This window comes from Orcinus orca, chromosome 4, assembly GCF_937001465.1.
Source record: "Orcinus orca chromosome 4, mOrcOrc1.1, whole genome shotgun sequence".
Lineage (NCBI taxonomy): Eukaryota > Metazoa > Chordata > Mammalia > Artiodactyla > Delphinidae > Orcinus > Orcinus orca.
Window position 1 is genome coordinate 27,789,006 of NC_064562.1, and position 26,045 is coordinate 27,815,050.

General features: G+C 35.7%; 1 protein-coding gene and 1 long non-coding RNA gene across 4 annotated transcripts in view; one reads left to right on the plus strand and one right to left on the minus strand.

Annotated features, from left to right (window-relative positions):
• The window catches only part of LOC125964180 (uncharacterized), a 672,498-nt gene that overhangs the window by 442,813 nt on the left and 203,640 nt on the right, over positions 1-26,045 (plus strand). The gene's annotated exons all lie outside the window — the stretch shown is intronic.
• TTC29 (tetratricopeptide repeat domain 29) overlaps positions 1-26,045 on the minus strand; it is a 249,929-nt gene that overhangs the window by 81,958 nt on the left and 141,926 nt on the right. For both annotated transcript variants that reach the window (XM_033402828.2, XM_049708815.1), the window contains exon 9: positions 16,343-16,571. In XM_033402828.2, the coding sequence (XP_033258719.1) occupies positions 16,343-16,571 (229 nt within the window). The remainder of the gene's footprint in view (positions 1-16,342; positions 16,572-26,045) is intronic.

Below are 26,045 nucleotides of genomic sequence, written 5' to 3' on the forward strand. Positions count from 1 at the left end.
CCTAAGAATCTTCTACTTAAAATTTCTTTAAAATCATTAAAGATGAAATAGATTAGACTACAATAGAAAAATTACCAGAGTGCATCACATGTAGTAAGTATGGTTTTGTCAAATTCTTGATTCAATTGCTTATTCTGCATCACAAAGTAAAATATATTTCTTACTGTAGGTTTTAGTCAAAAAGCCCACAAAAAGCTTTACAACCTGTTCTTCACACAGCAGCCAAAGTGATCTTTTTAAAAAGTCAGAGTCCTATTCTCAGACCTCAGTAACAATTTTCCATCACAATTGGAATAAAATCCAAAGTCATCACTATGGCCTGAAAGACCTAAATTAACTAGCTACCACTGGATCCTCAGTTCTTCCTTCTCCTCACTCAATTTTCTCCCACCATATTGGTCTTCTTGTTGTTACTCAAACAAGCCCAGCTTTACCTGGATATCTTCTCCCCACGCTCCTAGATATTCACACAGCTTGCTTCATCATTTCAATTCAGGTTTCTTTACAAACCATGCCTCTTTTGAAAGACTTCTCTGAACTTTCTGTTTAACATAGCCCTCCCCAAACCCAATCACTTTGTGTCCTCTTACCCCTCTTTATTTTTTCCTTCATAGCACTCAGCACTATTTCTAGTGGTTCCCTGACAGCATCTAAACCACTGTTTCCATGCTTAAGAGATTCTCTACTTTATAAATTTAAGTGGAAAACTGGGACTTGTTCCCAGCCTACTCATTGAAAAGCCAGATATTCACTTTCCCAGCTTCCCCTGCAGCTGGGCAGGGTCATGTGAGCCAGTCTCCACCAATCAGCTGCACACATGCTAAACTTTGCCTTGGGATCTGTGATTTGTTAGGCAGGGCTGGCAAGACATGGCATCAGGCAGGATTCTATATTGTAAAGCTTCCTTAATATTCTCATGACAAGAAATTAACCTGCCAATGTGTATGTGCTCATTAATTTTTTTCTGAACATTTTTTGCTGTTTTATAAACTAGGCTTAGTATCTGCAAACCTGAAATACCTGCCATATACATATTTAGTTGTAGATCAGAACAGTTAGTTCTTTTGTATCCCCTGTTATCAAGTTTGTATAAATATTTGTGTGGATCTAAAAATAGTTGTTGAATTATTACAAATATAGATTGTTTCATATACAGGTATTTAGAATTTTCTTTAATTTTAGTATATGGCTTGATCTTTCTTTGTTTCCCTTCAAATTGATGTACTAAAGAGAGTCAAGAAGTCTCCTGGAGAAAGAGCAAAATAGATTGGTTTTGATTTACCTATCTTTTACAAATTATATTTTTCTTGGCATGTATTGAGAAGGCTACCAGTAGAAAACTGATGTATTTTTTTAAAAAGAAAATTCCATGTTAGATATAGAAAGTGACAGTATTATGCATAATTATCTATGCAATTACACTTGCACATGCTTGAAAATTTTTAGCCAGGAAATGCTTAATAACATTTGCATGGTTAAATGAGACAGCAGAAACAACTGGAAAGGCCTCAGGGCATGGTCATCTATTTAAGCATCCACTTGGATTTTCAACATAATTAGTCATATAATTGTGTGCCTAAACTTAGTAGATTCATGTAAGTAATCATAAATTATTTAAAAGCTGTGTGTGTAATGTTTTGTTCTCTGTTTCCTGCCAATCAAATTACTAAGGAATATACTATATTCACATTTCATCATATAAATCTTCAAGTAAGCTTACAGGGTAAAAGCCCTGGATGAAAGTGAGTGAACAAGTGAATTCATTCAGATGATATATATGTGTATATATATATATATCCAAAGATATATTAGACATATCTATAATCTATATATCTATTGATATATATATATATCTATTAATAATATATCTATTTGGACATCAATATTTTAGGGAGTATTCTTATGATAAAATTGTATCATTCTGTTCATCTGTCTCTACTAAGATTTATATGGAAAAAGAGTTTCCTTTCCTAATGTTGTGAATTTTTAATTTTTAATTTTTATTAATTTAGTTTTTAATTTTAATTAAGACCTAAAGGCTGGACATAATAGCTTCCTTCTGTATAGCAGATTTTCTCCTTTTCATAATCCTGTTAGTGGGTGGTGGTGAAAACTTGGGCCAAACAAATGTGAATAGTAAAAATATTAACCTCAAAATTTTATGATGGTCATTTTGACCCAAATTTCTCCCCCGGTCTTTCTCATTAATCTTCTTCCTGACTATTGATTTTGAAGCTTCATTTCATTTCATATGTCTTGTTACTTTTATATCTGAGTTACAAATATGTGGAGACTTGAGGAAAACTATGTATCTTTTCCCAGGAGCACACTTAATAAGCAAAACTAGATCTTTGAAAGTGTTAAATTAAACTTCCTTTGATAAGAGTGCAAAATACACTTTATTACCTACTGATACAATGAAATGTGTATGTAGTCTTAATTCTGAGAAATCAGACTGGTCTCACTAAAGGCCAAAATTAACTGGTCTTTTCTCATTTTGAGTGCCTGATTCCATGTTAGAAGTCAATAAATACAGTCCCTTAGAGGCACAGCACTTAAATGAGCTACCTTTAGTTTTCCCTATTGGTGTGACAAAGTCCAACTTTGTTTACCTTGAGGGCGTGATGAAAGAACATCTATTTGGCTCAGATTTTTTGATTGAAGGTTAGCAGGCAATGAAAGGAAGAAAAAAACCTGAGTACACTGTCCTGTTAAAGGATTGGGGGTGATAAATATTGGTGCTGTTAATAGTTATTTTATTGCTACAGTAGTTCAGATGATTCAAAAAGTAACTGTATTCAGGTGCATTTGTAGTGTTTTCAGGGATTCACTTCAGGAAGGTCAAGACACCAGTCAGGATGATATGGCATTAAAATTAAGAAATATACTCTCATTTCATCTGATTAGACTCTTGCTCAATATTTCCCATACTGAGCACACTGTACCCAGCCCGGGAGGCAGACATTATCCATGAGAAGTGAAATATACATCCAAGGATTGTTAGTCAAGTCAGTCATCATAACAAGGCATTATAAATGATTTCTAATTTTTAAAAGAATATTCATCATGAAAAATACTTATTTTTCTATTAATTATGCTAGGGAAACTAGATTATAAAAGCCTTCACTCAGGTCTGGGAGTTAAAAATACAGTGAGGACAGGGCTTCCCTGGTGGCACAGTGGTTGAGAGTTCACCTGCCGATGCAGGGGACATGGGTTCGTGCCCTGGTCCGGGAAGATCCCACATGCCGCGGAGCGGCTGGGCCCGTGAGCGATGGCCGCTGGGCCTGCGCGTCCGGAGCCTGCGCGTCCGGAGCTTGTGCTCCGCAACGGGAGAGGCCACAACAGTGAGAGGCCCGCGTACCGCAAAAAAAAAAAAAAAAAAAAAAAAAAATACAGTGAGGACAGAGTAAAAGAATTTACAGGAAAGCAAATTCTGGGACCATGGATATAATTTTTTATTGATGTGGTTAAAAAAATTAAAATTAATAATAATGAAAATACCAAGGTGAGAGGTAAATAGAAATAAAACTCCCACACAATACCCAAAGTTTCAGAGAAACTGGAAAAAATTAGTAGCCAACAGAATTTGTGCCTTCAGTATGTTCATATTTTAAATGTTAATGTTAACTTCTTTTTTCAGAAGAAATCATATGGAATTGTCCAAATAGAGCCTTACTAAAGAGGGATTAAATATACATAGGGGAGGGTTGTTTTCCCCCCAATTCTAACAATGGTAGAAAGTATTTAGCTAAATTGACAGAGTATTTGGGATCCATGACCGCAAGTAAAAGGACATAGTTAGAAGCAGAGGTAAGACCCCTCACTGGGAATGAGATAAACATAAATGGGTGACAACAGGGTTCCCCCAGAACTTCAAACCCTAGCCTTGCACTGGTACAGCTACAGCATTTACTCTGGTTTTACAATGGTCTAACCAAGCAACCAACAAACTTTTCATAAGCTTTTCAAACTAGCAATTAAAGACAAAATTGAAATAAAACCAGATGAGAAAAACCCAGTTACATTTTTCTTAGAAGTGGTGAATTCAGTGTACATTGGAAGGTTAAAACTGGTAACGCCATCAGCTACTAAGAACTGTGAACAGAATCTAAAAGAAGTAGAGTTTTTGTCTGACCAATCAAGAATTCTCTTTTATTGAACCAAGGCAGCAGATAGAGAAGGAGGCTCTCAGAGGGGGAAAAAAGAAAAAGAAAAAAAAAAGATCTTTCAACCCGAGGGATCTTGAGCTACATTATTATATCCCAATGAAGTGAGCATTAGTTTTCTGAAGACATACTTGATTCCTAAGAAAGCAAAGTTGTCACTTGTAGAAAATATATGAAGATAAGTGAACTGCATTTGAATGAGGAAATTTGAAATTAAGGCTCAAGTTCTGTGCTCTTTTTTATTTAAAAATTTGGCTACAATTAAGTATTGATTTGTCTTTTTCAGCATGTTTCATCTTTGGAATTATTTTCTTATCAGGTACAGAAGCCATTGAATTCTCTAAGCTCTTTCTTGAAATTTATTAGAAGTACACTTTGATTAATCTATCATGATTTAAATGATAGTAACAGAAAAGATGCTTATCTTTCTTAAGTTTTTGACAGTAGCATAGAGTATATATGGAATACATTTTAGGGCTTCCCTGGTGGCACAGTGGTTGAGAGTCCGCCTGCCAATGCAGGGGACATGGGTTCGTGCCCCAGTCCGGGATGATCCCACATGCCGTGGAGCAGCTGGGCCCGTGAGCCATGGCCGCTGAGCCTGCGCGTCCGGAGCCTGTGCTCCGCAACGGGAGAGGCCACAACAGGGAGAGGCCCACATAATGCAAAAAAAAAAAAAAAAAAGAATACATTTTACTGTTTTATCTCCCATTTGTCTTATCAAACTTGCTTCCTGTGACTAGGACTGGAAAGAAAAAGAAAGGATTTTAGGGATCTCTGCCTCTAAAAAATTATAGGCAGACCTACAACCTATAAACACACAATTTATAAATTGTCATAGAAAACTGCTATCCCAGCTCTCCCACTGGAGTTCCCACTGCTACTATCTAGGGAGCCATCACGAAGAATCCTGAAGCTTGTGGATGTCAGGGCAGGCTAAATTAAGCTGTGGTAACAAACAATTCTGAAAATCTCAGTGGTTCACCACAAGGAAGGATTATTCTGTGTTCACACAAGGTCTGCTGCAGATATGAATGGCTTTCCAGGACAAATGTGGATATTTAGTGACCCAAGCTGCTTTGATCTTGTGGCTCCATAGTGTTTTTAAAGGCTTTCTCCATGATCACTGTAGCAGGGAGAGAATCAGCTGCAGTATCTCAGGTGGGCTCTGCTTTGCTTTCACTGGGAAGTAACTTTTGCCCATTGGCCAGAACTAGTCACAGAGCCCAGCCTAGTTGCCAGAGGCTGAGAAATGCAGTCTTCCATGTGACCAGAAGAGTAAAGAAGCAGACCTTGGCAAGCACTTGTAATCTCTACTCCCTTCCACAGGGGTTACTGAACTGTCTGAAAAGTATATGCATGTATGCATATACATGTATTATATGTATGTTTTCCTGAAGAGAGGAGAGAGACCTTAGCTTTCATCAGATTCCTTAAGGGGAGAGTGAGCTGTCATCTGAAAACCCTAATAAGCGTTTTTTTAAAGGTAGAGATTTATATTGAAGAAAGGAAAGCTCTGAAATTCAGGAACAACTCAGTGAAGTTGAATTTAGGGCAAATCCCAAGACTTAGGAAGACCAGTCCATGTATTGGGCTCATTATTCATAATTGGCTTGCCTCTTACTCCCTGAGTGATTTCAATTAAGTTCTTGCAATAGGTAATCTTCCAACATTTAAAAAATCCTAGTGTTTTGAATAGGTTAAAGCACTTTCAGTCATTCCTAATAAGGTGTTATCAGTTCAATTAGATTGATTTCCTCCTCATCACGCTCATAACTTTGATCCTCCGCAGAACAGGTATCCTAATTAGAAAAGGAATTAAGTTGGGAGAAGGGGGAAGTAAATTTAGAACATGGGGCATTTTTAAAATTCAGAAAGAATGCCAGATTTTGAGATACTGCCTAATGCTTGAAAACTGAATTTAATAAAAAGTAGGTGTTTCAACAAACTGTCCACAGTTCAGTATTCGTTGAGCACTATTATGTGCTAGGCATCGTGCTAGCTGCTGGGGCTATGACAACAAACACAGTCGCCACTCTGTGCTGTGATAATGTGTCAGCACTACTTGGCATCTTATTGTCAGAGTGCTTTTAGCTGCAAGTAACAAAACTGAGCTGAACGTGGCTTAGATAGGGAAATTTATGTCACACACAAAAAACTGGTGGTGGCAATTACAGGGTTAGATAATTTAGCAAGCAAGGATGTCATTAAGGATCTAGACTTCTTCTATGCTTTCCCACCGCCATCCGCATCATTTTCATATCTTAGCTGCACACTGGCTATGGCAGCTCCAGGCAGTACATATTCATATATCAACATTTAAAGTCAGGAAAAAGGGAATCTCCTTGTTTGCGCCTCTTTTTAAGAATGAAGAAAACCTTTCTAGGAATTCCTCAGGAGATCTTCTTGTATCATTAATTACAATTGTGTTCCGTATCCTCCCGAAAGCTATCACTTGGCAAGTATAATGAGGTCATGGTCACTGGCATAATATTAGTAAATACTCCACCATTGGGGATAGAGAAGGTCCATCCTCTGCAAGGACATGGCGACTTGAAGAGAGAGAACAATCAGGATTATGTTAGCAGGAAGGAAGTTGGGCAATGGCCACTGGGTAGGGAACGAACAGCGCCTTCCACACAGATACATTATGTCACTGGACCCTCAAGGCAACCTTGTGGGGTGGGAACTGTCATCATTCTTTATAGGTGAGGTAAAGTTACCCAGGTCCACCAGCTACGAAGTGAAGGAGCTGGGATTCAAACAGAGATTGCCTGACTTCAATCACCACACAAAATCTGATGAATCTGGTCAAAGAAAACTGCTCATCACTGAAACATGCCTTTTCCAAATTCACAGCCTTGTCTCTTTTGAATTTGCCTTAAATCTGTACTTCAGTTTGTCTGTTGAAAAAGCCTTAGAGAACTGTTACTGTAGAGTATGACTAAGGAACTTTGAAGTAACTGTATTTCAGTTTATGTAACGATTCTTCTCATAAATCTTCATTTTTCCCCTCCCCTTTCACTATATGTTGATATAATTGTAGTATTTTGGCAAAAACAATGTAAAGGAGTTATTATATGGGGTTTACTGCAAATCATATTGAGAACATGATTCTTCAAAAACCCATACTAATTCTTTTGGTTTTCAAGATTTCCTTAAATTTAATTAGAACAAAGTGAATTTTAAAAGCATAAGAATTTTCTTAGAAACCTAGGAGTCATAGACTTAAAGAACTAAAAAGACACGCAAGAGGGAAGAGATATGGGAACATATGTATATGTATAACTGATTCACTTTGTTATAAAGCAGAAACTAACACACCATTGTAAAGCAATTATACCCCAATAAAGATGTTAAAAAAAAAAGAACGAAAAAGAAATTCAGAGATCATGTAGTTTAATTACCTTCTTACACTGATTTTACAAATGAGGAAGCTTGTGCAACACTGAAAATTCTAGTTTGCAAAGATACTGGGAATAAAAGATTTAGTATATGAAATAATTGTCTATTTGATGTATCCTACATCACACACAAAACAGTCTCACAATAATAAAACCAATATAAATACCAATAGTATGAATACTGAAAACAGTTTACTTTTTTTTTGGAGGGGATACATTTTTTAGGATTTAGCCAACTAGAGACACACAGTCAAATTTCTGTTTAAAGCTACTTCGAATATTTCATTTCTCTGTGACTATATCACCAACTGGATACATATTTAGGATCATTAGTTTTATTTTATTTTGGATTTTTAGAGACTGCTTTTTCAAAGTTTATAGGTTCCTTGGAGAAGTGGCTGATGGCAGATCTGAAGTCAAAGACGTATATTATGAGTCTGAAACAATTTTCATAACAGATAGCAAGGAAGCCATCAAAATCCACAAAGCCTACACCAGAGGCTGTTTGCGGGAGGCTGGGATGACTTGGGGCCGAAAGATACTCAGGATAGAAATGGATCACTCATCCTAAACCAGATTGTTTTTTTTCAATCCAAGGAAAAACAAGATGGAACTCAAAATGTTGATAAATCCCCTTTAAAGAGACCCAACCACTAGGCAATGAGAATAGAGCTTCAAAAACAGGGGGTTCCCAAAAAAGGAGTTGATGGGATGAGCACTAAGAAATTCAGTCCAAATAGGGAGCTATTGTGGTCCCCAGGTTGGCAGCTATCTGCCTGGTTGAAACTGAATGTGTTTTTATAGAACCAGATTTCTCCATTTAATTTAATTGAATTTCACATCTGTTATAAACTCCACAATACGTTGTTATTACTTTTGCTTTCAACAGTCAATTATTTTTTCAAGCAATTTTTGAAAGAAAAATATTTTATTTTTACTGACACATTTCTCATTTCCTTATTCATTCTTTATGTAGATCCAGGTTTCTATCTAGATTCATGTTCTTTCTGCCTGGAGGAGTTTACCATTCCTTGTACTGGTATATTAGTGATGAATTTTCTCAGCTTTTGTATGCCTGGAAAAATCTTCATTTTAACTACATTTTCTTGTTTTTTTTAAATTTTATTAATTTATTTTTTTAACATCTTTATTGGAGTATAATTGCTTTACAATGTTGTGTTAGTTTCTGCTGTATAACAAAGTGAATCAGCTATATGTATACATATATCTCCATATCCCCTCCCTCTTGCGTCTCCCTCCCACCCTCCCTATCCCACCCCTCTAGGTGGTCACAAAGCATTGAGCTGATCTCCCTGTGCTATGCAGCTGCTTCCCACTAGCTATCGATTTTACATTTGGTAGTGTATACATGTCCAGGCCACTCTCTCACTTCGTCCCAGCTTACCCTTCCCCCTCCCCGTGTCCTCAAGTCCATTTTCTATGTCTGCATCTTTATTCTTGTCCTGGCCCTAGGTTCGTCAGAACCATTTTTTTTTTTTTTTTAGATTCCATATATATGTGTTAGCATATGGTATTTGTTTTTCTCTTTCTGACTTACTTCACTCTGTATGACAGACTCTAGGTCCATCCACCTCACTACAAATAACTCAATTTTGTTTCCTTTTATGGCTGAGTAATATTCCATTGTATATATGTGCTACATCTTCTTTATCCATTCATCTGTCAATGGACACTTAGGTTGCTTCCATGTCCTGGCTATTGTAAATAGTGCTGCAATGAACATTGTGGTACATGACTCTTTTTGAATTATGGTTTTCTCAGGGTATATGCCCAGTAGTGGGATTGCTGGGTTATATGGTATTAACTATGTTTTTGAAAGATACTTTCATTGGGTATAGAATTCTAGGTTTGATGGTTCTTTTTTTCTTCTAGTACTTTAAATAAGTTGCTTCATTCATTCTTGTTTGATTTACGTTTCCAGGGAGACTCCAGCTCCTATTATGTTTGTGCCACCGCACCACTACCATAGCTGCTTTTAAGATTTTTCAGTTTATCACTCATTTTAAGCACTGTGATTATGGTGTATCTTGGTTTAATTTTCATGTTTCTTTTGCTTAGGGTTCATAGAGCTTCTTAGATTTGGGTTTATAGTTTTCATCAAATTCAGAAAAAAAAATCAGCCATTCATTATTTTTTAAAATATTTTTTCAGTTCCTTCCTGTTTTCCTCTTCTTTGGGGTCTCCAAATTACTCACATTTAGGCTTCCTGAAGTTTAATCGTGGTTCTCTAACATGCTCTATTCATATCCTTTCAGTATTTTTTCTCTGTATTTCATTTTGGATAGTTTCTACTGCTATATTTCCAAAGCAATCTTGTCTTTTGCATTATCTAAATCTGCTGCTAATTCCATCCAAGTTGTTGTTTGTTTTTTTTTTTCAGCTTGGACATTTTATTTCTTACTTCTAGAAATTGAATTTGGCTTTTTAAAATATCTTTCTTGGCTCTATATGTTTAATCTTTCCATTACATCCTTCAACATATGAAATATAGTTTTAATAACATTTTTATGTCCTGTTTGCTAATTCTATCATCTGTTGCATTTCTGCATCAATTTCCATTTATATATTTTCTCCTCATCATGAGTTATAACTTCCTGCTTCTTGGCATTATCTATGTAATGTTGATTGGATGCCAGATACTATGGAGTTTACCTTTTTATTTTTTACTCCTATAAATATTCTTGAGTTTTGTTCTAGAATTCAGTTAAATTACTTAGAAGCAGTTTGATGCTTTTGATACTTGTTTTTAAATTTTGGTAGGTGGTACCTAAGTAGTCTTTCATCTAGAGATAATTTTTCTCTACTATTAAGGTTTATGAGTCCTCCACCTGATGCCCCATATTTTATGAGGCTTTTCCATTCTGGCTGGTGGGAGCATAAAAAATTCCTGGCTCTGTTTGAGCTTAGGTGATTATTCTGCTTGAGCCTTTTGGGTGGTTCTTTCCTTAGCCTTCCATAGTCTCTTTACATGCACATACAGATCAGTATGCAGAAGACTGCATATCTCTGGAGCTCTCACTCAGTCGATCTCTCTCACTCTTTCCTTCTCTGCAGCTCTCTCCTTTCTAGTACCCTTTGCTGTGAATTCCAGCCATCTTGGTCTCCCTGGACTCCTAGTTCAGTCTCCTCAACCCAAGGATCTCCTGGGCCGCCGCTACCTTCGTTCCCTTCCCTGTGTTACAGCCTGGCAACTTCCTCTAGGCTTGAGGAAATCATACAGCTCAGCTCATTTGGTTTCCCTTTCTCAGGGATCACTGTCCTGCACTGTGTTGTCCAATTTCTGCAAACTTTTGTCTTATATGTTTTGTTTGGGTTTTTTTAGTTGTTTAAGATAGGAGGGTAAATCTTTTCCTTGTTACTCCATCTTGGCCAAAAGTAAAGTCCCACTTGTTTCTTTTCACTGAATATTTTTAACCAGACTTTAATTTAAAATGTAATCTTTTAAAAAGTTAGATATGGCTTTTACTAGCTATAAGATAATATGTAAGGAACTGTAAGGCATGGAAAGAATCCTGGACTAGAGTTCTAGAAAACTAGATTATAGATCCATTTTGTCTTTCAGATTATTGCATGACTGCCTTCTCCCCTGGACCTGAGAACATTTGGAAATAAAACATGTGGACCAAGTAATTTTTTTGGTAACCACACAACTCAGTCTTTTCCTGATTCTATGAAACCAAAAAAAAAAAAAAAAAATTCAAGAAGATTTTAACTCATTTTCAGAAGATAGAAAGGTACTAGAGGAGTGGTATCAGGTTTAGGAGGGCAGAGACATCCACAAACTAAAGTGCATGAAGAAGAGATAATGATGATCAGAGAACCAGGCATGTATAGGAATTGGAGGCCCCAGGAATAGTGGGGAAAAAGTAGGAGCTGAGGAAATGCTGAGGGGAAGTATGACATAGGGTTGAAAACAGGCAAATGAATTGAAAGTCTGCGGATAAAATGGTTAACTAGGTTTAGCAACCTCAACCGTGTCAACCAACCAGGGAAAAGTTAAATTGCATGTGACATCAGATAGCTAGAAACTCCTTTATTATAAATTCTAGCAGAAGGATCAAGTAATACATCTGGCATTTTGGCATTTATACAGCTGTTTGATATATTATAGTGATGATTATGAGGATGATAATAATAATAATAATAATTACCTCTTGTGGAAACCCTCAGAAACCAGTGTTTATGGGGGAAAAACAACAAATAAAATGCTCATGAAGCTCTAGATTGTATTCTTAAGGACTACAAAATATCTTACTTGTTTAGAAAATGCTCTTACTGAGGAATTGTGGTTGGTTCCAGAGGAATCTTATCAATGACTTATTTCAAACCTCAGATAACAGGCTAAAGAGACTTGAAGTGAAATCTATTGCCAAAAGTCATGAAGCTAATTACTCTTCAATAGGGTATTATAACCCGGGTCATCACACTCTTGAGTAACAGTCTCTCTCAATTACACCAAGCTGCCAGTAGGGTGAGCTTTGATTCATCCACAATTTTCACGAGAATCTTCTTTTTATATGTCATGTTTTTGAACACATTATTAGAGACGGGTTTGCTCTGTGACGATAGGATGATATAAAACCTGCATGCTTACTTTTTGGCTAGTTCCATTACATTTCCCTCATTGTTATCGTTATTTAACAAACAGAAGTAGCGATCAAAGTATAATAGAATGTGAGACTCACTTGTGAATGTGTTTTTTTCACATTCTTTAAAATGGTTAAATTCATGAATGAAAAATACAAGAAAAGGATAGGGTAGGAAAACGTGGCTTGACATTAAACCAAGGAACACACATCAAGCCAACACAAACCAAGGATGAGAGACAAATTCATGCTCTTTATTGTTTTCCTTTAAGAATATTAAATGATTCATAAAACTAGGATGATAGTTTTGGCACTCAAGGAAACCTTTACATGCTTTTTGGTAGAAAACAGTAAGTGTCTCTACTGACTAGCCAGTGTGTTCATCTTAATAGTTCTGGTAAGGAAAATAAACTATATTCTGGAGAAATCAGCAGAAATTCATAGACCCTTAAGCCTTCCAGAGCCAACCAATTTCTGTTGCTTCGGGCCTGAATAATTTTATTGAACTGTAATAATATTTGAATTCCTTCTAAATTCCTAAATTTGGGAGGAGAATCTATTCTTTTTTTACTATTGGAAGGGGAAGGAGGAGTATGAAATCATTCCAGCCATATCTAAACGTATCAGAAGAGTATGAAGGTTCCTATATTTGCTGTGTTCCCTCTGAAAGATACAAAGATGAGAGGTGATTGCTGGTGAATCACTGTTCTATTTTATCTAGAGACCTGAGTGCTCTCACTGCTGTATTCCCTTAGGGGGTCATGTTCCTCTGCTTAAAAGAATATTGCCTGCTCTGTGAGCTAATGATTTGTTTGGAGGATGGAAGTCTCACAGGTAAAGATAACTGCACAGCTTTTATGATGTATCTTTCAAATCTTTGATCTGCTTTTTTCTGAATACCTGGGACCCCTCAATAGCAAGATTAAAGATGCCTCTTCAGAGAACAAAGGTAAACTTTGAAAACCTAAAAGCTCCTCAGATTTCCAAATAATATTTCTGTATTTCTTCATTTTGTCAACATCGTACTTGCTGTTGTCCTGCATTCGTGTGATAATCGGATGGTAATCAAAATACAGTGTTAGATCATTGGCTTGTGGGTTTTTTCCCCATATTTTTCAAGGAGACAGGGAACTACAAATCTTGTTTCAAAAAGTGGTTAGTGCAAACTAGCCTATGGCGAGGACACACATACTCATTTGATTCTATTTAACCTACTAAGTTAAATAATATTTAACTTAGTAAGTAATATTTACTTAGTACCTAGTAGGTGTCAGACATTGTGCCTTCTTTTGTAGGGAATACCAAGAATCAGGACCTGTTTTCAAGAGATTCATACTCTAATTGGGCAGACAAGGCAATTACAGAAATGGCCATGATGGGATGCAGAATATGACAAATGAAAAATGCTTGCAGAGAAATGAATGACATTCAATATGGGAAGAGAGAGAAGAAGTAATATTCAAGTGAGAGGGGGTGAGGGAAGATTTCAGCATTTGAGAAGGAACTTGCAAGGTGGGTGAGATTTCCGTGGATGGAACTGGAGCTGGAAGTAAGGTGATAATAGTGTATGTTGCGTGTGTGTGTGTGTGTGTGTGTGTGTGTTGTCGGGGGAGGGAGGTGGTCAAAAAAGGTTGAGAAGCTTGTGTTTAACTTGTGGACAGTAGCGAGTCCATGAGGATTTTTAAGCAGAGCAAAGAGAGAATAATACGAGTTGTGGTTTAAGAAATATTTTTGAAGAATTTTAAAATTTTAGTGTAAAATTTAGCTTTTTAGTGTATTTTGAGGTAAAACTATGTCTGTGTAAACAACAAGTGTTTGATAATGTCTTACAGGTCTTATTTCCAAACAGAATGTCTATCACTTAAAATGTTGACTGAACTAACTTCTCATTTATATTTGAATCTGAAAGATTATTATTTTCACTCTAATAATGACGTAGCTCATCCACGCATAGATTTCTATTCTTGGTCAAAGGAATCAGTAAGGGGGTGTACTTTTATAGCATTCTGGCGAGTTTAATCTTTTCCACCACATGAACAGCTGAATTTTTACTGTCTGAGTAATATTTTTCTTAATTTTTATTTTATTGAGGTAGCATTGGTTTATACATTATATAAGTTGCATGTGTACAACACTATACTTCTACTTCTGTATACTTCACAGCGTGCTCACCACCAAAAATTTAGTTTTCATCTGTCACCATACAGTTGCTCCCCTTCACCCATTTTGCCCTCCCCATTTTCCCCTGTGGTAAAACCACTACTCTGTTCTCTGTATCTATGTGTTGGTTTTTGTTCATTGGTTTGTTCATTTATTTTGTTTTTTACATGTCTGAATAATATTTTGAAGTGCATTTTTTGTTTCCTCCTAAGCCCTTTAGAGCACAACATGCCCTTACAAAAAATGGGGAGATAAAACGTAACAAGAATAGAAAAATAAATAACTTCATAGAGTAAAGCAAAGCAAAATATATTTTTAAAAAGCCAAAAACAGGATTGCAATAAATGGCTCTTATCAGAAGCTAGTTTTGAGGAGTATTTTTTTCATGATTATCATTATGATGATTAGGGTTTATCCCAGATAAATCTGAAAATGTGAGTAGCTCAACGTATTCTCCACCAAACCATTTATCAAAGCAAGTAATCTAATAGCTGGATCATACTTCCTCTGCTTTAGCTCCTGGGCAGAAAAAGTGAGAGCATAAAGGGAAGATAACGCAAAACTACAGAACAAATGCCCAAATATGTGACAAGACAACATCCTGAATAAGCAAAGTGTTATCTGAAAGTAGTTAGTTAATAGTCAACTATAAATATTTCTTGAGCACTGAGTGCATTGAAATTCAACAAGTCCTCTATTTCTGAAGACTTCATCTTGCTTTCTCTTATTATGCATCTATTAGGAACGAGACCTTTCCTTATTTTCTAACTAGAGGACAGACAGCGGTAAAGTGGTATTCTACTGATGTAAAAGAGCCAATAAAATTTCTTTGTGCCAAAGTTACTATTATTTACTATTTATTCTATGGAGGAAATAAACACCAAAACAAATTATTGTTTCATCTAAATGACCTAAGGGGGGGGGAAAAAAAAGAGTTCCAAATAGGAGATGCCCAGCAATTCCACTCCTGAGTATATAGACAAAAAAACCCTCCACTAATTCAAAAACATGCTTGCACCCCAATGTTCATATTAGTATTATTTACAATTGCCAAGGTATGGAAACAACCTAAGTGTCCATCAACAGATTAATGGATAGAGAAGATGTGCCATTCACACACACACACACACACACACACACACACACACACACACACACAATGGAATACTACTCAGCCATAAAAATGAATGAAATTCTTAACTTGGGACTAGAGCCCAGTCAAGTTGATACATAAAACTGACCCTTACATCCCCCCTCTAGTTATTTGTTTTTTGTTTTTTGGTTTTTTTTGAGGTACACGGGCCTCTCACTGTTGTGGCCTCTCCCGTTGTGGAGCACAGGCTCCGGACGCGCAGGCTCAGTGGCCATGGCTCACGGGCGCAGCTGCTCCGCGGCATGTGGGATCCTCCCGGACTGGGGCATGAACCCGTGTCCCCTGCATTGGCAGGCAGACTCTCAACCACTGCGCCACCAGGGAAGCCCTAGTTATTTGTTTTTAATTGACTATTTTGACTAATTATCACAAGAAAAGTATGTAGGAAAAAAAAGTAGAATTAAGAGAAATTACTATCAAATATTTTCTCAATTAACATTCACACCTGAATTGAGAAACAATAGGAAAACTTACTATCATCAGAAAAGTAAGAGTATAATACTAACTAGCATCTCTGAACACTTACTCTTGTCCATAAGGTACAACACTGAACATTTTTTAAAACATAAACCTATTTCATATTCCTTACAACTGATCAGTACCTACTGTTGAATATTTAAGGTAACTGAAAAAATGGTGATTTATCAAATTGAATAAATCTATCACTATTGTATGCCTCCCTTAAACACTGAAGATACGATACAGCACAAAAATGCATCCAACATTAACATAGTAATGAAGAAATAAAAATAAAATTGCCAATGGTCGAATAAACCTTTGCAAAGAAAATGACTTAGCCAATAAGAATGGTACAAAGATCTAAATTGTTTTCAGAAACCAAGGCCTTACCAATAGTCGGATCAGGTGCAACATCACTTCTATTCTCCTTCCATGACAGCAGGTAGTCAAGGCTGGTGAGATCTGCAGATTCTATATTACTATTAATGGTCAGCATCATCTGATGAGCTTTTGCTATTCCATAATGAACTTTTGTCTCATCCATCAGAGGTATGTTCGTTAACTCTGCTGTTGTGTCAAAAGCTTGCTGAAAGTATTCAGAAGCTTTGTTGTAGTATCCCTAAAAATGTAAGAGAAATAATTTTTTCTTAATTTTAATTTACCATTCCACATGTCTGCCCACCTTGGCATGTGCCACACTGATCCTTCAGCAGTTTTAGCAGTTCATCTTCAAGAAGAAAGAGATGGCAAGCAGGGCCTCTATTAGAATCAGTTTCCTTTTAAAAGCTGTGATTACTAACCATGCAATATCTTGAAGTTCATTCACCAAGAAAGGTGTATCTACCAGGTTGAACCGTATGAAACTTAATTTTTTTTTGGATTAAAAATGGTCAAATATTAGCATTCTGCTTCCTAATATAAGGAAGAAAAAAGAAGTTTGGGAAAGAGTGAACTGATTCACTTTGATTTGGATGGAATTTTCTTACTTGTTGCATTGGATTTACCAAATGAAATCTTTTTAACCAGTTTTTGGTCACAGCAAGAGATCATTCTAGCCAGCCCATTTAATCAGTGGTGAGTGAAAATGGATGTATATTCCGCTCTTCCGTTATTACTTGTATTTTCCCATGTGCACATGTCATTCTTGGCTAAGAATGTGGAAGACAAGATTTCGAAATAACATGATCTTGACAACAGCACTAGCATAACTCAAAAGATCATTTAAATGTTTACATCTTCTCCAAGTTCCTTGCAACATTTTAACTTGCAAAAACTCAAGATTTCCTCCCCTTCCCTTCCTTCCTTCTTTCCTTCCTTCCTTCCTTTCTTCCTTCCTTCCTTCCTCCCTCCCTTCTCTCTCTCCCTCTCTCTTCCTTTCTCTTTCTTCTTTCTTTCTTTCTTCTTTCTCATTCTCATCTCTCCTTCTAAAAGCTATTGTCTACAAATAAATAACATTTACCTAACTCTTATGAAGCGTCAGGGACAGTGGTAAATACTTCATATGTATTATGTCATTAGCTTTCATAGGTCACTCTATGAGGAAATATTATTCTTATTTTACAAATAATGAAATTGAGCCTCAGAGAAAAGACTATCTTCTGCCACCTCCCCAAGTCTTCTAAAAATCTTCCTTTAAAAACTCTTCCTCAAAAGGGGATATTATTTTTAGGATTAAGCTATACTTGTAAAAACTCTAGGGAAGAAAAACTTCCTTTCTTCACTGATTTATAACCCTGGGGAGTCCATCCTCTTCCCTTTCCTCCTCTCTCCTTTCTTTCTCTCTCTCATATGTACAAAAACATGTATGCACACTCTTGAAGAGAAATGTTTTACTATGAGCTTTCAAGTCATTTTTCTCACAATGTATTATGACGGAACTGGAAATGAAAAAACACCATAGAAACAGCTTTATACCATATGCCAGTACAGGTAAAATGCATACTCAACGACCACACATCTCTGTACAATCATAGAGTCCAAAGAGCAGAAAAACTGATTGAATAAAGAGGCTGCTGGCAAGGTGAGGAGTAGGGCTTATGTGACAGTTATGTTACATACATGAGCAGCACATGTAACACTGCTATATACCCACAGGGACAATTTAGGTGAACCATTCAAATGGCTCACTCCAATTAAATTTTCTAATTTAAACAGACTTCCTCTATATTACATCAAAAACAATTTTTGTTTGTTGAGATGAACAATTCTTTCTCTTATTTTAAAGCATAAAACAGGATTTATATGAGACTAAGATCACTTAATTAAGAAAATATAACAAAGATATTTATATGTCAATGAAATAAATTATATGATTGAGAAATAATATCAATATTGAAGACAATAAAACTAGTTAAAATTATAGATTGCCCTGTTAGATATCAAAGATATGGGACAAAATAGATGAAAATATATGACTAGACCAAATGTTTCTATTTTTAAAAACAGAGAAGTATAAATATCTAATTATTGTTCCAGCTATAATCCTGAGCTTTAGGCTGTTCATTGCTTTAGATGAGAGTCTCAATTAGGAGAATTAGGGACCATAAATAAATGGACATATATTTGAATTTCCAGAATTATTTTGATATATTATTATTTTGGAACAAACTCATTCATCCAATGAATAACTACTATTTACCAGGCCAATGCCAGGCAGTAGAGATTCAGCAGTGAACAAAGTTCAAGGTCAAGTAGGTGAGCTTGCTGCTAGTGGAAGTAGTCATCTGCCTATAACTTTTATTAGATCTTTTTTAACAAATGCCTTTTCCCCCTGAATACTTCTATTATTATAATAGGTAATTAGGCATTATAATTAGGTAATTAGTCTTCCCTCAAATTGTGCCTAGTGTTCAATCTTGAGACACACACATACCTGTCATAAAACTGGTATCAAGCTAGATTTTTCTAGTTTAAGGCACCCTTAAGAAATACAACATTGGTTCCTCTCAGACGCAAGAATTTTTATACATACCTTTTTAGAACGCGGTTTCATTAATGTGCATTGTATTTCCAGATTTTTCATTCTTAAAGAGTTTACTATCGAAATTTAATCTCTTCTCTAAAGGTTCTGCCCAACTTTCCACAGTTCCTGTTATCAGTGAAGCCCTATGCTGTTATAAAATTCAGAAGATTCTAGTAATGAATCCTGGCAATCTTAAATATGAGTTTGGGAATACAGAAGTGAATTTATGCACTTCATAAGTGCATCTTATTGGAAGAGAAAACTTCATTTAATGTTATAAATATCACTAATAAGCATTAGGTGGACAATTTCAGGTCAAGATCTTGACATCATAGATGTTGAAACAAAACTTGCATTATTACACTATAACATAGAATTTTCATGCATTATTGTGATTCTTATCAGATCCTTCTTAGTGTCTGAATTGTCACTCTGTCCAATGAGCAAGCTCAAAATAAATGGGCATTTTCTCAGTACTGAGGAAGACTCTTTTCTTACACAATTTCCTTACTGTGTTAGTGTTGGAACTACCATTGTTTTAACTATGTGATTATGCTTTGCTCTTATTAGAGAATAAAAGATCTCATGAAGGGTCTATACCTAGTTATTTTCCCTAAAATATTCTCACTAGACCCCTTTACTTTGATGATATATTTTCAGTTAAAAACCAATCACATCAGGAGGGTGAGATGGGTGGCCCATCTTCCATGATTATATAGTAAAAGGTAAACTAATTAGGATGTTTTTAAGATGTGTTAACTTAAATTATAATAACACTATAATAATTAGAGAAAACTATATTTTTCCACATACAGTTTTATATGATAATTGTGGTCTTATAACAATATTATTTCTTGGAAATTACTGTTAAGAATACAATTAGAATACATTGCATGAATAATATGAAGCCAGAAAAGGTACGATAAGGGCAGTTGGTAGAGGTCCTTAAAAGGTAGACTGACAAATATCAGTAATATCAGAGTTGCTTTTAAAAATTCAGTGCAAGTTTTCAAAATGCCAAAATATTGGACAAAAATGAAACAGAAGTTTGGAATTTCAAAAGTGAGAGACTACTACTCTCAACTGGTATAAAATTGGTTACAAATTTATGGATTGATTCAATGAACTCGCATATTTTTGTTCACCAACTCTGTGCCAGGTTCTCTTCTAGAAATTGGAATGAAATTAAAAAACAGGCAGATCTGGTCTCTTTTCTCATTAAGCTTCCATTCTAGACACATTCAACAACAAGAAGAAAAATATCACAAACAAGAAAACTACGAGACAAGTGCAGCATAATTTTGATTGGGTTGAGTCAAGGAAGACCTTTCTGAAGTTGTGGCATTTAGCTGAGCTCTGAATGACAAGAAGCCAGCAATGTGAAGTTCAGATTGGGGAGTGGTCCACGCAAAGCATTCCAGCTAAAGCAAATGTCCTCAGGCAGAAATCAGCTCAGCATGTTTGAAGAACTCCACAAAAGTCCCTTTGGCTCTGGTGGACAGCATAAGGAGAGTAGAAGGCAATAAAGTCAGAGACTGGGAGTGGGGGAGGTAATGCATCTCATATAGATTGTTTCAAGTCAGGGTGAGGATTTATATTTATGTTCTCAGAAGACTGGTCAGCAATGGAAGTATTTTAAGCTGAGAAATAACATGATTTTATTTACATTTTAAAAGGATTACTTGGGCTTCTGTGTGGAGACTGGATTGGATGGAGGAGAAATGGGAAAATGGGTTCAGAGCTTATTGCAATAGTACAAGTGAGAAAACATAGTGTCATAACCAGATGTGGTGATAGTAGCAGAGATAGAGAGAAGAAGTGGGTGGATTTGAGATGCGTTTTGGTGGCATGAAGGTCAGGGTTTTCTTCTGGATTGGATATGGAGCAGGAGGAGAAAGATGAAGCAAGAATATCCAGATTATTGGCTTGAGCAATCGAGTTGATGGATAATGGTACCATTTATTAAGATGTGGAGAACTGGGGAGAAGTAGGCCAAGGAGGGAGGAATCACATTAAACTTGAGATGTCAATTAGAAGACATCCAGGGAGAGATGCTAGGGAGGCAGCCAGAATCACAAGTCTGGAGTCCCAAGGAGAGATCAGGGTTGGAGATATAAATTTGAGAGTCATCAGTGTATGGATGGTATTTAAACCATGGGCCTGTATAAGGTCAGATAAGGAGAGCTCACAGATTGAGAAAAGAAGGTTGCCTATGAAATGCCTGAATGGTATTCTATCCTGGTTGAACATTAAGTAGGGAGAGAAATAGAATTTAGGGGAAAGCTGATGAGTTGAGTTCAGTTTTTAATAGGTTACATTTGAAGAGGTCTAAGTGAAGATGTCAAATAGGCAGTGAGAATGAGTCTGCAATGGAGGAGAGAGATCTGAGTTTGAGATATTAAGAAGGTTAAGTGCTATTGTGTACCCAATATATGCTAGGAACTCTATTAGGTACCATGTACATGTTTTAAAATTTCTAATCCTCATATAACCAGTCTTCAAGGTATCTTGTAATTGACATTTGAAAGATGAGGAAACAGAGGATCAAAGAATTAACTCGCCCAAGGTCACAGTTAATAAACAGCTGAGTGCAGATTCAAAGTCAGGTGGGCAAAACTTGGTGTAGTTCCTTTGTCCTGCTACAGTTTCCTTCAAGGGAAAGCTTAATAGATAGTGTGTGGTGCAAATAGTTTGTGAAACTGTTTGGGTGTAAAATTGGAACAAAGGCATTTGATACAATTAGGAAACATGCATAAGCAACTGAATAGCAGACATGAAATAACTCTTTGTCAATGCTTTCCTAGGAAATGGCTTTGTAGAACTAGGAGGAAATTCAGGATGTCATCAAGGCTATCATTTTGTCTCAAAATTACAAGGAGAAAAAGATAACTATCACTTCGTTCTAATCCACTTAGCTATACATTTTCAAATTATACTCTTATAGTAATGATATAACAACTCAGAGTGAGCCTGAGAAGTCTAGTTCTCAGGCTTAGTTCTAATCCACTTAGCTATACATTTTCAAATTATACTCTTATAGTAATGATATAACAACTCAGAGTGAGCCTGAGAAGTCATCAGTAGATTTTCTGACTTGAGAAAATACCCACAAAGAATCACAGTAATGCACAAAAACTGAATGTAACGTTAACAAGTTTAGTATCAAATAAAGGTTTCTCTTGAAGTCTATGACATCATAAAACTATTATAGTATTATGTTCTTAATACTATACTATTTATCAGTGACTATTTATTACATTAAGATGTAAGCAACCATGAAGGTATACGAATCAACTTGTATATCTGAAGGCATGCATATTTCAAGAGAGCATGAATACTTGGAATCCTACAAATTTTATACTAGAATAAGGATAAGCTGGTAAAAAAAAATAACTTTTGGTAGTTGACACAGCCTTTGGATATTACTCATGTCTCTAGCTTTAGATATTAAACTCTTCTTCAAGAATTACTAATCAGAGAATAAAATACATATTGTTAAGATACAAACTCTTGGTAAAAAAAAAATTAAGAAAATGCAAGTATAAAAATATTACCCCTCAGAAATGTTTATTGTTTTTATCTTCCTTATGCTTTCTGTAATTGGGAAAATACAGGCTAATACTTGATGTCCACATTATACTAAAAAACTGAGTTCTGGATATTGTTTGGTGGTAGGGTAAAACAATTTGTGCTTTTTGCACTTCCCTTTTGAAGAAGAAGACCTACAAGAACAAACCCAAAACAATTAAGAAAATGGTCATAGGAACATACATATTGATAATTACCTTAAACATGAATGGATTAAATGCTCCAACCAAAAGACACAGGCTTGCTGAATGGATACAAAAACAAGACCCATACATATGCTGTCTACAAGAGACCCATTTCAGACCTAGGGACACATACAGACTGAAAGTGAGGGGATGGAAAAAGATATTCCATGCAAATGGAAATCAAAAGAAAGCTGGAGTAGCAATACTCATATCAGATAAAATCGATTTTAAAATAAAGAATGTTATAAGAGACAAGGTAGGACACTACATAATGATCAAGGGATCAATCCAAGAAGAAGATATAATGATTATAAATATATATGCACCCAACACAGGAGCACCTCAATATATAAGGCAACTACTAACAGCTATAAAAGAGGAAATCGAGAGTGACACAATAATAGTGGGAGACTTCAACACCTCACTTACACCAATGGACAGATCATCCAAAATGAAAATAAATAAGGAAACAGAAGCTTTAAATGACACAACAGACCAGATAGATTTAATTGATATTTATAGGACATTCCATCCAAAAACAACAGATTACATTTTCTTCTCAAGTGAGCATGGAACATTCTCCAGGATAGATCACATCTTGGGTCACAAATCAAGCCTCAGTAAATTTAAGAAAATTGAAATCATATCAAGCATATTTTCTGAACACAATGCTATGAGATTAGAAATGAATTACAGGGAAAAAAACCGTAAAAACACAAATACACGGAGGCTAAACAATACGTTACTAAATAACCAAGAGATCACTGAAGAAATCAAAGAGGAAATCAAAAAATACCTAGAGACAAATGGCAATGAAAATACATCGATCCAAAACCTATGGGATGCAGCAAAAGCAGTTCTAAGAGGGAAGTTTATAGCTATACAAACCTACCTCAGGAAACAACAAAAATCTCAAATAAACAATCTAACTTTACACCTAAAGGAACTACAGAAAGAAGAACAAACAAAACCAAAAGTTAGCAGAAGGAAAGAAATCATACAGATCAGAGCAGAAATAAATGAAATAGAAACAAAGAAAACAATAGCAAAGATCAATAAAACTAAAAGCTGGATCTTTAAGAAGATAAACAAAATTGATAAACCATTAGCCAGACACATCAAGAAAAAGAGGGAGAAGACTCAAATCAATAAAATTAAAAATGAAAAAGGAGACGTTACAACAGACACCGCAGAGATACAAAGCATCCTAAGAGACTACTACAAGCAACTCTATGCCAACAAAATGGACAAACTGGAAGAAATGGACAAATTCTTAGAAAGGTATAACCTTCCAAGACTGAACCAGGAAGAAATAGAAAATATGAACAGACCAATCACAAGCACTGAAATTGAAACTGTGATTAAAATTCTTCCAACAAACAAAAGTCCAGGACCAGATGGCTTCACAGGTGAATTCTATCAAACATTTAGAGAAGAGCTAATACCCATCCTTCTCAAACCCTTCCAAAAAATTGCAGAGGAAGGAACACTCCCAAACTCATAACTCATTCTATGAGGCCACCATCACCCTGATACCAAAACCAGACAAAGATACTACAAAAACAGAAAATTACAGACCAATATCACTGATGAATATAGATGCAAAAATCCTCAACAAAATACTAGCAAACAGAACCCAACAACATATTAAAAGGAACATACACCAAGATTAGGTGGGATTTATCCCAGGGATGCACAGATTCTTCAATATATGCAAATCAATCAATGTGATACACCACATTAACGAATTGAAGAATAAAAACCATATGATCATCTCAATAGATGCAGAAAAAGCTTTTGACAAAATTCAACACTGATTTATGATAAAAACTCTCCAGAAAGTTGGCATAGAGGGAACCTCCCTCAACATAATAAAGGTCATATACGACAAACCCACAGCAAACATCATTTTCAATGGTGAAAAACTGAAAGCATTTCCTCTAAGATCAGGAACAAGACAAGGATATCCACTCTCACCATTATTATTCAACATAGTTTTGGAAGTCCTAGCCACAGTAATCAGAGAAGAAAAAGAAATAAAAGGAATACAAACTGGAAAAGAAGAAGTAAAACTGTCACTGTTTGCAGATGACATGCTACTGTACATAGAGAATCCTAAAGATGCCATCAGAAAACTACTAGAGCTAATCAATGAGTTTGGTAAAGTTGCAAGATACAAAATTAATGCCCAGAAATCTTTTGCATTCCTATACACTAATGATGAAAAATCTGAAAGAGAAATTAAGGAACCACTCCCATTTACCATTGCAACCAAAAGTATAAAATACCTAGGAATAAACCTACCTAGGGAGACAAAAGACCTGTATGCAGAAAAGTATAAGAAAGAAATTAAAGATGATACAAACAGATGGAGAGATATACCTTGTTCTTGGATTGGAGGAATCAATATTGTAAAAATAACTATACTACCCAAAGCAATCTACAGATACAATGCAATCCCTATCAAATTAAAAATGGCATTTTTTACAGAACTAGAACAAAAAATCTTAAAATATGTATGGAGACACAAAAGAATCCGAATAGCCAAAGCAGTCTTGAGGGAAAAAAACAGAGCTGGAGGAATCAGACTCCCTGACTTCAGACTATACTACAAAGCTACAGTAATCAAGACAATATGGTACTGGCACAAAAACAGAAACATAGATCAATGGAACAAGATAGAAAGCCTAGAGATAAACCCACGGACCTATGGTCAACTAATCTATGACAAAGGAGGCAAGGATATACAATGGAGAAAAGAAAATCTCTTCAATAAGTGGTGCTGGGAAAACTAGACAGCTACATGTAAAAGAATGAAATTAGAACACTCCCTAACACCATAAACAAAAATAAACTTAAAATGGATTTGAGACCTAAATGTAAGACCAGACTCTATAAAACTCTTAGAGGAAAACATAGGAAGAATACTCTTTGACATAAATCACAGCAAGATCTTTTTTGATCCACCTGCTAGAGTAATGGAAATAAAAACAAAAATAAACAAATGGGACCTAATGAAACTTCGAAGCTTTTTCATAGCAGAGGAAACCATAAACAAGACAAAAAGGCAACCCTCAGAATGGGAGAAAATATTTGCAAACAAATCAACGGACAAAGGATTAATCTCTAAAATATATAAACAGCTCATGCAGCTCAATATTAAAGAAACAAACAAGCCAATCCAAAAATGGGCAGAAGACCTAAATAGACATTTCTCCAAAGAAGACATACAGATGGCCAAGAAGCACATGAAAAGCTGCTCAACATCACTAATTATTAGAGGAATGCAAATCAAAACTACAATGAGGTATCACCTCACACCAGTTAGAACGGGCATCATCAAAAAATCTACAAACAA